Raw genomic sequence first — 12,403 nt, forward strand, 5'->3', positions numbered from 1 at the left:
AGCTTAAGTGCACCTCATTTGAAATCAACAAGAAGCTGGTGTCTAGCTCACTGCAATACTCCCAAAAATCCAGCAAGGTGCATGTCTGTGTCTTCAGGTGCCTAAATACTTTAGAGGAACCTAATCCTTCTTCCATTAAGATACTCAGCCCAGCTTCCTGGGTCACACAGGCACAGAGTTAGTGGTTCTGTTCTGCCATTCACGTGCTTACACAAAGAAAGCAGAAATAGTTTCACTTAGTGTCCTTGTACTCTGAATGCTGTTTGAGATGTCATGTGGCTTGCAGCACACCTAATACAATATATTTCAGTGAGAAATAGTTTCAGGTGAGAGCCTTTCCGTTTTCTCTCAGTTCTGTCTTGCATCACAAAATAGAGCTGAAGTATGGTGATGCATGAAATAGGCCAAGAAGTATGGGGTGTAACATATGCACTCCTTGCCTGACACCCTGAGAAACACCTGTGCGTACAGCAGTGATGCAGGCCTCATTGGATTTGCAGTAGAGCTCAGAGCCGCATGAAGGTAGGGCTCTGGCTCAAAGCATCTTTTTCCCCTCCAATACTCCCTGGAATTCTTTAGAAGTGCATTTTTCCCTGGGTTTTAACTTTGCTTTTTTTCCCAGTATTCACTGTGACGTTAAATTGCATGACTGGCCCCAGATCTGAGCACCAGCAGTAGCTTAGCCCAGGCATGAGCGATCGCACTGCTGAAGTGTGTCCTCCCTTCTGCCACCCGCTCTGTGCGGGTTGTTCCAGCTTGGGAGGACCTGTCAGAGGGTTTTCTGTGCTGTGGTGCACTAACTCTTTTCCAGGGCGACGTGGGAACTCATTTTGGTCTTTTTATGAGGTAGGGTGGAGAGGGAGGTTTTGGAGAACCGTCAGATCTCAAGTTGCATCTCTACCTGCATCTCCACTGCAGAAGGTGGAGGTGGGGTAGGAGTTAATCAGTATGGTTCTCAAAAGACCACTGAATGCCATTAACTGTGTTTTGTTTATGTATAATGAGGGAAGTCTGGAGGCAGGGCTTAAGTAAATTGCAGAGAAGACTGTGGTTAACATTTTCTTCCAGAGACTACTTGCTGTGCAGTGAGGTTAACAAACCTTTCCTGTGCACCATGTGAGTACAGCTGCAGACACCATGTACTGGAGAGCAGGGCAAGGAGAGTACTGCCCAGGCAGTGCCACGCAGTTGAAGGCATCTTGACCTAGCAAGGTGCAGTGTCCTCCCCCTGCCTGGGGACTATATGCATATTTTTCAGAACTGTTGTGAGGAAGAGAGTAAACTGTCACGTAGTCTGGCTTGGGATCAGGGTTAAATATGACAAAGCTGAATTTATCTGTTCTGCACTAGCATTTTGCTGTTAGTGTAGCGCCAGGGTGGTAGTGACTGCCTTGTGAGGTGAAGGTTCACTCTGAGGAGCGACGAGAAAGTTACAGGTGCTTCTGAGCACTGCATTAGCTTATCTGGAGTCTTTTTCTTAGAAAATTCACCTCCAGCTGTCCTTCCTGCGAAAGATATTGCTACTTGCTGCCATCTCAGCTTATATTAAGGAAAAGAATAGTGGTCTTCTTTGTCTAGCATTGCAGTCAATGTGATTGAACAGAAAAAGCTTTAAGTAGTGGCACTACTTTTTTTCCTCTCCTTTCTAGCAGATAGAAGGAAAAAACTCATAGTAGGCTATGGGTAAAGGGGAACGAAGCAACTGTGCCTAATGTCAGAGCTATAATCACTACTAAAGGAGTGTGCAGGACCACTATTCAGGCCAGCAGCTTCATAGTACAGTTGTAGTGACACATGTACACATTGAAATGCCCAGTTAATGTGTTGCATGTTCTCTTTATCTTGAGGCAATCTTACCAGGCCAATCTCTAAGAAATGAAAGATTGGTGCTGCAGTGACTGAATATTTTCCTCTTTGGCTCACTCTGAGTTTCATGTGGTCAGCAATAAACAGGAGTCATCTGGGGACAGAAACTGCTTCGTGGTTTTGCAATACGCTTTTGTTATGTCCTGTTTCTCATAAGCACAAACATTACCTTGTTTGATGGCAGTCCACAGCTGTATGGGCTGAATGGTCATACTTTCAAATCATAGCAAGAAACTATTTCAATTATGGGGAATATTTCTAGATTTTTGCTTATGTGTGTGCTGAGGGAATAATGATGTCGATGGGACTGCAAGCAAGTGTCCAAGTCCTTTTCTATAGTGGGTTGATTTCTTCACCTTTAAGTAACTCTTGGGTGGTGTATAAACACTGAAATGATGATTTTGTATACCTCCTGATCATGCTGATATCATGGATGAAGTTACTCAAAATGATTAGGGCAGCAGTATGCCATAGCAATTTCATGATGCCAAGCTGTTTTAAGGCTATAATAGTGTCAGCTGAGAAACTCTAAGGTTGGTCTAAATTTTCCTAGGGACAACCTGGCAGGGGAATGGCCTGAAGAACAGTAGAAATAAAAAATGCCTCAGAGGCACCTTTTCAAACTTCTCATCCTCTTGTAAAATCATAAGAACAGTTACTTTGGCTCTGAGCTGGATGGGTTAGTAAAGAAGGCACTTCACCCATCAGATTTTTCTGTATGCATTATTTTACCTGTTTTTTGGTTTTTCATGTGTTCTTTAGATACAAATATTTTTTTCCTTGTCTTCCTTTGTGATTTGGAGACCTGGTAAGTAAGAGAGATCCTCTTACCCGTGTTACCTGTGCTTCAGAAAGTTCTCCAGATGTCCTTCCAGATCGTGTGTGTAGACTACTTCTGCATATGGCTTTTGTGCTGTACGTGGTAATTTGCAGTTTCCCAAAATACCTTTAGCATGCTGGGCTACAATTTCTCAGGGCAGTTTAAGTGCTCATAAAAAGTATCTTGCTATTCTTGGTAACTTTTACTCGGAAATTCATTGGCACATACCAATGGGAAACGCCAGCTTGTTGTTTGTTCTTGGTTGTACTTAAATAGTCCCCATTGCTGTAGCTTCTGACCGTCTCTTTGGGTTTTTTCCACATTCATTCTTTCAACCATTAGTACGCTAGGAGAAGACTATTGTCCCCATTTTACAAAGAGTGAAGGCCTGTGTTTTTAGAAGCTAAATTCTGCCAAGTCTTTAAATGTAGCACTTGATGAAAGCTCAGAGCCAGCGAGTAGCAAAAGGGAAGCAAAGATGGAGTTTAGGCTGGGTAATTGCCTGAATTGCCAGTGGTTACAGAGGGAGTCTGTGGTGAAGCAAGGAAGTGAATATATGTCTCTGACAAACATCCTTTTTACTGAATCATCCTTCTTCTCATCAAAATATTATTAAGTTCCAACTGTACTGAACTGACATCTGAAATGTTACACCATTAATGCTTTTCTGTCTGAAAATCAAGCATCAGCCAAAACCGTGTTGCTTACTGATGAATAAGATACTGAATAATGTTAGTGGTCTTGGAAATTGACTGTGCAAAATAACCAGAAACTGCAGCCATGTATCAAAATATTTAATTGTATACAGACATTTGGACAAGTCCAGAAATAGCATTCCCAGTTTGGCTCGTGCCTCTGGCGCTCCGCCAGCTCCACGCACAGGGTGCTCTTTGAGGGTTGCTACATTCTGCTTATCAAAACAGGAAGGCAAAGATGAGATGCCAAATAGGATGCAGGGCTCCAGCAAGAATGAAAAATGAGATGCTGGCAGGAAAAGGGGTAAGTGCTGGGGCGCGCTTGTCCAGTCGGACACTGATCTCGGTTGTCTTCAGCACGCATGCCCTCTCCAGATCAGAGACGCTGATCTCACCTTTCCTCTTGAGCTGTTGTAAGAGGCAGAGCTCAGAAACTGTCTGCAATGGTCATCTCTGTTGTCTCCTTTAATGCACTCCTAAGAAACGTGGCAGTTTCGTTAATTCTTCAGTCAAACTTATTTGCATTTCAGTACAGAAAACAGGGATTCAATTGCCATGAGGCAATGGGTGAATGATTTTCTAAAATGTTCTGCAACAGCTGTCAAGTCTAAGCCACCTGTCATCCTGTCAAGATTGAGAAACTTTGAATGAATAAAAAGACCCATAGCTGTGCTAGGCTTCAGTAGAGGCACTGGGCTGTGCCTTCTTGTGGCCACGCATTGCCTGGAGCACTTCCGAAAGGCACCTGTAGCTCCTGGAGGATGAGTTGCTTCTTACACCCACACTGGAGAGGAGCTTGGAAGTTGCTCTGATTTTTAATGCTTACAGGACATTCTGAAAGATGTAAAACATAGAAATGAAAAAATGCTCCTGGTGAGAGAACCCCATGGTGAGCTCTATTTTGTGGGCTATATATATAAATTACATTGTCATCCTTGTCAGCCTTTAAAAGCTGAGATGAGTATTGTTCAATGAAGGCTCAGCTGACGTTAAGCATTGCATGATGCATTAGGAAAAAAAATACTGTGGTCTAAGTTGTTTCCATTTCATTCTTTCATTCCTGGATTTTAGGAATGTAAACAGTTAGTACTTGAGTATTTGGGGCAATCCGATGTTTAGGGTAGGCTTGGTTAGGCAGTGTTGTACTGGGCTACTGTGTGACTTCATGCTTTCTGAGTCATTATTATTTGGGTTTACAGTGGTTGTGTTTTATTTCACATGAAAACAGTTGACTGAGTGGTAGAACTGTAGTTTCTTTTCTTACTTACAGAATAGTGCTGCTTAACCAATAAGCCAAAAAGGAAAAACAGTAGACAAACAACTGGTTATTTAGCATGTTATGTATTTGTAAGTTATGTTTTAATTTTGTTCTTTTTTCTGTTAACTGACTTCCTACCTGAGAAGATGTGATGCTTTCAGATACGTTTCTTTTTATGTAAACCTCTTGTTTCTGTAGCATAGCAGAGTAATAGCTGTTTCCTAGTCCTAAATAATCCGTGACAGATTTCTTCACATCACTTTTGAAGGTTTAGGGCTCATGTATGTTATTTTGTGCTAACAGGGGCCTCTGACAGAAATGTTTCCCTCTCTGCTTCAATCATATTTCCCTTAGAAACTACCTCTTCTGGTCTTGATTTCAAGTCTGTCAAAATCAATGAGAGACTTTCTCCATTATTTTCAGCAAAATAGAAATCACGGTCTTGCGAGCAGAGAAATATGTCCGAAGAATTAAAACATCCTGAGCCTTGTGCTGCAAAGAAGGCAGTCTCCTGCTGCTTGTTTTCTAAGGCCTGGATCTAGTCATCTTGCACACACAGGATCCTTGCTATGTTTTGTAGAAACATATTATTAAAAGCTCCTCCTGCAGCATGCTAAGTGCACAAGCATCACTTATGCTGTATAATGACCAGAAGTTTTGTTCATCCTAAATACTTCAGAAATTATGTCATGTATTTGTGACTGCACCTTACTGGTATTTGATAGAAAATAATTGGTCAGGTGCTGCTGGTGTAACAGCATGTGTCAATTAATTGCAAAAATGCTCAAGATGACTTAACTCCAAAAAGATTTTTTTTATTCAGGAGAAGAGTAACTTTTTTTTGAATGAAAGAAAAAATTTTCACCAAAACCGGAAGAATTCTACCGAGGAAAGATGCTTTCTAGGAAGTTCTCTATAAGGCAGAAATACAAATCAAAAAGATGATGCCATCATGAAGATGCCTTAATGTCTTCAAGACAAAAATGTGTAGCAATCCTTGCTGTCCTGACTTGAAGGGAATATATGTATAAAACCTGGTTTTAAAACTGTTGTTTCGAAGAACTTTAATTTATATAAGCAAGTATCTTTCCCAGCCAAGTATTTAAAAGCAGTTGTGTGAAAGAGGCCAAACATATGGCAAATGTGCAAAAATAACTACCAATACTTGCAAAGATAAAGCTGAATGTTGGAAAGCAGCAGAAAGCATGGTGCACAGTGGTTAAAAAGGAACGATCCAAGGAGCCGCAGCTGCTCCTAGTGGGAGCGGGCAATGTAGGGGGTCAGCTCAATGTTCAAGTAACACTCTTGATGTGCAGAGCAGTTCTTGCATTTGGGCTCAAGCTGATATGGGAAATGATAGTGTGAAGCAAGGGGTGTAAGACCAGCTTGAATTTCTGAGCCTTATATCATGCTGCTAGTGCAAGCTGGACTAGATTTTTTTCTTTTCCCCAGTTCCCCAAGATTTTTGCTTGTTTGTTTGGGAGGGGGTTGTTTCCCGAGAGTTTTTTCTCCAATTCTGGCTTAAGCACTTCACAACCAGTTAACAGCCATGGCGTGGTGCCCATGCAGGAGAGCTCCTCAGGCAGAGATGATGCGCTGCGCTCCGCGGAGGAAAGCGGCCTCTGTCCGTTAGCATCTTAGGAAGTTTTGTAGGGAAGGATGTCTGGGCTGTGGAGCTGAAGGCTTGTGAGTCAAAGGCAGCTGCTGGCGTGATGAGTGGTTGCTCCGCTTCGGTCACCGTTTCCCCTTGCTGTGACTGAAGTGGCATTAGAAAGATGTTTTAGAAAGATCCTGGGAAGCTTTTGCTGGAGATAGAGCTGGGTTTGGGCCTGGCTGTGAAATCTGCAGCGCCTTTTTAGCCAGCGCAGGGGAATGAAGCTGTCATGGGGTGGGTCTTTGCTTGCTTGCGCCTTGGTGGCTGTCAAAGGGGAGAAGCAGGACTCAGGAAGGACATCACAGGGGAGAAGCACAACTTGAGAAGGACGGTAACGGCGTGAGGAACGCTGGTTTGCAACTCTCTCCGGTTCTAAGAGGCTCCCTGTAGACTGCCCTTCCCCGCCTTTGATTTACTCCAGCCTCCTGCAGGATGTGCGGACCCTCACTGATAACCCTGACAAGCTGAAGGAAGAGCTCGCAGCTGCTGCTGCCGCCGTGATGGTGTGCTGCCAGGGCCAGGCTGGCTTCCCATGCCCAGCTGGCGTGCTGGCACACGCCGTGACCCTGAGGCACCCAACCTCCCTGCCTCTCCTGTTTGCCCGCCTAGGGAACATAAACACCGGGTGGACCTGGGGAGCTTGGTGGAGCACCGAGTCGCCCTCCCCTTGTTCCCGGGCAGCTTGTCCCTGCAGACAGCTGCTCCTTTGAAGGAGCCGTGGGGCTGCCGAACCATCTGTCTCCTGCTCTGCTCAGATCTTAAGCAAACACCTCAGATTTGAAGGAAGACCACTGAGAGAGAGACATTTGTTGCCAGGCAGAGCTAGAGTAGTCTCTGCAGGAGGTTTGATGGCAGTCCCTTGGAAATGAACTGATTCAGTGAATAGACCGCTCTGTTGGCCTTGCTCATCATCCCACACTGCAGAGATCATGCTTACAGCTGGTCCATCTCATTAACAGATTAAATCCTTTAATAATGTTTAATGATACATGGAGATCTGGCTCCTGATTTGCATCACGAGTTCATGTTTTAAAAGCCCAGCACAGTGGCTGGTCTCCGTGGCTCGGCTGCGATCATGTGTGAGGCTCCAGGCGCCGACGCGCCCTGGCCTGTGCTGCGCCCAGTGGTGGTGCCCACCTCCAGTGACACCTTCCCCGAAGCACGAGCAGGAGCAGCTGTTTGCTTAGAAGTGACAAGGTTGCTCGTGTGCATGGCTGCCTTCAGCGTTTTGGCCAGGCCATGTGCTCCCTGCTTGAAAAATTTCCCTCCCACACAATGAACGGGAGACATCTCCAGGGGAAGGCCATGACTTCAAGCTAAAAGCTGAGCCTTGCTTCATCCACTGAGAAGGTTAATTTTTCAGCCCTTATTGCTGCAACTGCACTCCTTCAGCAGCCCAAAAGGCTGGGAGAATTTGCATTTGAGAAACCTCCCTGGAGGCGGGTATGGAAGATGGGAAGGGTCTCAGTGGATGGGAGGAGGAGAAGGATATTGCCTTAAATTAAGTCTGGCTTCAGCTAGAAGTTCAGTTTCCTGGCACTGAGGTTGATGAAAATTTGCAAGCCTTGTGCTTGCGTGTGTGAAAAGGGGGCTGAGTCAGAGCCCATTGCTCCTGAAAGAGGAGGGACGGAGGAAAGTGGGGAGCTAACACGCCAAGATGCAAGTAAAGGGCATGGGAGTGCAAAAAGGGAATAGAAAACCATGTCGAGCAACTATGAGCTGTTTTGAGAAACTGAAATGAGAAGCTGCAGCAGAACTAGAGGGGAAAAGGCGGCTGCAAAAGCCCAAGAGGTGTAATAAGGCTTGCTTCAGCAGCTTGTGTTTTACTCATATGGTGGTGGCTGACTACCTCATTGCTCTTGAACAGATCTAATAATGAACGGAGACTGGGGAAATTTAGCAAGTATTTAAAACTGACTCTTTTTTCCTTCTGTTTTGAGAAGCATTAGAAATATTTTTTTTAATTAATAAAGAAAGCCCCTTGGCTATGTGTTCCACAATGAAGTGCAGTCAGATATGAGTTGTGATTTTAATCCAAGAAGAGGAAATCTTAATTTAATAATTGATAGGCTGTAGCTAAGCCTGGAATGGTTTTGTTGACCTAAGGTATGCTCTGTTTTATTTTCCTGTATTTGTCACACTCACTGTTTAAGAATGGCAAATTGTCTGTTTCTTTCTGAACAGCTGTTTATTAGGGGTTTTTTTGCTTGCATTTCGTACAGCTTGATAAAAATAACAAGAAGAAATACACTGAAACAATATTTTAGAGTGGCTTTTGTTATTTAAAACTAACTTTAAGATGGTTTATGAAAAAATATTGTGTGGTTGTTGTAGCTAGGGGATGTAGTGGGTTGCTTTTTGGGTCATGTTCTTCTAGGTTCGGCTCTCTTGGAGCTGATCCTTCTGTTCATCCTGTTCAGTCGCAGCTTGGAAGTGAAGTGTGGTCGTTCCGGCTTCCTATGCCTCCAGGCAGCTTCTCGGTTTTGCGTTAACTGACTCTGGAACCGAATGAGCAGATCAAGTGAAATGGGGGAACAGAGCACTTTCTACTTCCAGGTACAGAAGGACTACTGCTGTCAAAAGTTGGCTGAGTACACGAACAAGCTCTGGTTTGGGTTTGTAGCCAAGAACTTTCCATAGATCAGTGATTTTATTTTCTTTTAAACACGGGCAGCAATCACATGATTAAATTTTTTATTTAAATTTCCTGATTTTAATGGTTGACTCGAAAACTTGGCATAGCTCGTCATAATTTCAGGTGTTTTTTTAAAAAGGAGAAATATTTGATTTAAATGTTCTCGGAGTTGTTTCTTCGACTGTCACTGCCCCTCTGAATATGGTGCATGATAGGAGCGTGCAGGCCTACAGAGGCTGGTGGTTACGTTTTTTTAGTTAGTGAGTGTCAGCCCCAAATCATTTTATTTTTAAATTGCAATTTTTGTTGGCGTACAGGGCGCAAAGGTACTGAGCCTTGCCGGGAAGCGAGAACATGCTGCCTTGGGCCAGCACCTTCCCTGTGCTGGGGCTGCAGCTTCTTCTGTGCGGGAACAGGTTGCTCACATCTCCCTGCAGTGACTCAGAGGCTGTCTGGAATAGCTTTGTATAATGCAGTAGCGGGGTACAGTACCGCCAAGGACCCTGACCTTGAAAGGAAGAAGCCTGTGGTATGAATACAGCGTACAGTAGTTAATTCTCACTTAAAGTATACTTAATGGGGTTGGCCCACTGTAAACAGAGGGGGAATCTTCCTTCGAATTGATGGGAAGAATGCGGCACCGGGAAAGAAGGTGTGAATAGCTGAGGCAGAGGGAAAGAAAACTTGCTATAAAGCAAGGTGGTAAACTGTTGCCTAATTATTATAATTCTTCAGAAACACTGCCCTCCTGAAGCTACCAGTGTTACCTGGCCTCTAAGGTAGTGCCTAGTGACTATGAAGCCTTTGGACGTGGGTTGGAAAGTTCGTTTTATTTCCTCTGCTGGGTTTGTTTGGAGGTGGGGGGGACTATGTTGCAGCAAATCTTTCCCATACGTGGGGGCGAGGGAGCTCTGCGCCGGGGTTTATTTGTGGGGGCTCTGCACCACGTGTCACCCAAGGCTGGCCTGGGCAAAGCGCGCCATGGGTATCACGGTTCGCTTCCGCTGCCTTTGGCAGGTGCTTGCCCAGTGAACGCCGGAGCGCTCGGGATGACCCTTCTCGCTGACTGCTCCTGCTTTGAAATGAGCTGCTGGTCTTGCTGAAGTTGGGATGGGGTTGTACCCAAGCTGAAGCGTTGCAGTGCTGGGCTGTCTCATTAACTTCTGCAGTTTGGTCACAGCCCAAGGCCTTGTATGGAAACCAGCTATCAATTTTCTAGTCACTTTACTACCTTTCATCCACCAAAATGTTGTAGCAATGGCTGGGCGTCCCTTCTGAAATAACTCTTGCAGTTCGAGCTCTGCTAACTTTATTTTTTGTTTTGATTTGTGGAAAATAGATGTTAGAACTGACCGAATCGTTTGGTTCTTTTGAGTTATTGCATAATATAATTGTCTTTTGAAGCTGCAGATTTAATATACTTAAATTAAAAAACAAAAAAAATCCAACCTGGAAAGTTTTGTACAGGCACAAAAGAAGCGTTATTCTTTCTCCAAGAACAGTTCCAAGTGTCCCCAACCTTTTTCCTTTACAAGGGGAAATCCACATAGGATGGGATAAAAAAAAAGGTTTTAATCTCTGGTGACTAAACTTGCCCAGGCTCCTTTTCCACGCCTCTTCCACTTGCTTGACGTCATACTATTTTTGTCCCTTTGCAGCTCATTGACACAATTGCCTCAGAAATCGGAGAACTGAAACAGGAGATGGTACAGACAGATCTCGCACTGGAGGATGAACCCGCTGGTTTGCAAAGGTGATGAAAAATGTTTATTTCTGTAGCTCCTGGCAGGGTAACAGGACAGGCATGTTTTCATGGTGCTGTTTTCCAGGGTGGCGTTGCCCTGCCACGTTTCAGCCCGGCAGCACAAAAGGGGGTAGGTAACCTCGCTCTCTAGTACCAGACTTTGCTTTCGCGGAGGAGGAGTGTCCAGAGAGCCGATTGCTCTGTATATGTGCCTTAATAGCTTCTAAAAGCAACTGAACTTCACTGCTACTTCCTTGTTGCAAAGCTAGGACACAGCTGAGTGTCTAAAGGAGGAAACTCCTGATGTTATTCCCATTTTGTATGGCAGCGAGCTCTGCCTTCCCATTGAAAAGGGTGAAAATGTCCATTGCTCCGGGGGGGTTGGTGAAGATTCGAGATAGCTTTCGCCCAGCAACAGAATTTATTTGTTTTCAGGTTAGTAAGTAAAACAGTGGTACGAGCTGACCTGTTACAGGAATATTTGTGGGGCATGTGTTTAAGTTGGTTTATATTTGAATATCTTGTATGTAAAAATTAGCAGATGGATGCATTTTGTTAAACCTGAAATGAATTGAGGTATATATTATAGTACAGATAAACTTCTGGTGTTTTAAAAGAGACCATGCCATGCAGGTAAGGACTATTGAAACTTGTAGTCCAAGCCTGTTGCTGTAAGTGGAAATAGTGGGCGTTTTGACTGTGAGGCTTGATTGTCAGCAGCTGTTTGACAGATTGACATCCAGAGGATATCTGATATTTTAATAATTGTGTTAAGGACAAAAATGTGTTCTCTGCTTAATGATGAAATGTTTGTTGTGAGAGGAAAGTCACCAATGCAAACATTGGGTTTCATCTGACTGCAGCCAGTTTTGTTGCCAGTGGACTGTGTTTTACAAGGCAGTGAGTAAATGAAGCGGATAATAGTTAGTTATTCAGAATTACATCCATGTTTTCAGCTAATTTTTTCACTCTTTGTAGATACTTTTGAAGTGTGCTAAATCTTACTGCAATTTATTTGAATTATTTACATTAATTAAAACATTGAGCAACACCTTTGTTGCCCAAGTGGTAAAGAACATGAGACGAGCGAACTAATTAGTGCTTGGCGAAGCGTCTGGTCACGTGTTGTTCAAGTGCTAAAGCTTTTGACAGCGCAGTTCTTTCTAGGGGCAGAAAGGATACTTTCTCCGTTTCAAAGGATTCAGCTAATTAATTTCAGAGATCGTTAGCTAATTTTCAGTTGAGAAAAGGCTTCTCCTTACTTTTGAATGCAACCTAAGCATGGGAGACTAGGATCTACGATTTCTAAAATCTTAGTGGAAGCACTTAGCTGGGAACAGTCAATCAAACTCTCCTATTTTACAGATAAAAGGGATTTTTTTTGTTTACTGACTCAATTTCAAGTGCAAAGTATATTTTGATTAAAATATGCAAATAAAACTAACCTAAAAAAGTGAACTTCTAAATCTGTGAGTATTTAATTGAATTCTGATTTGCGTGAAAATAGAATTTGATGTTAAAACTAGCTATGCAATAAAAAAAAATCCTTTTTTTGTCCTTTTGAAGATGATAGATATAAAATATGAAATCTGAATAAATTAATTAAGGTGAATTTTATATGACTACATACATCTAAAGTTTATGCTTCTGTGTAGATAAGGCTGTATCAAAGTTAGTATAGATTATATAATTAGTCGTACACTGATACATTTTGGTTATTTGGGCAAGATT

The 12,403-nt window shown here is 43.3% G+C and overlaps 1 protein-coding gene across 2 annotated transcripts in view; it reads left to right on the plus strand.

Annotated features, from left to right (window-relative positions):
- RIN2 (Ras and Rab interactor 2) overlaps positions 1–12,403 on the plus strand; it is an 84,814-nt gene that overhangs the window by 37,012 nt on the left and 35,399 nt on the right. For both annotated transcript variants that reach the window (XM_064509878.1, XM_026107457.2), the window contains one exon: positions 10,587–10,681. In XM_064509878.1, the coding sequence (XP_064365948.1) occupies positions 10,587–10,681 (95 nt within the window). The remainder of the gene's footprint in view (positions 1–10,586; positions 10,682–12,403) is intronic.

This window comes from Dromaius novaehollandiae, chromosome 3 (assembly GCF_036370855.1).
Source record: "Dromaius novaehollandiae isolate bDroNov1 chromosome 3, bDroNov1.hap1, whole genome shotgun sequence".
Lineage (NCBI taxonomy): Eukaryota > Metazoa > Chordata > Aves > Casuariiformes > Dromaiidae > Dromaius > Dromaius novaehollandiae.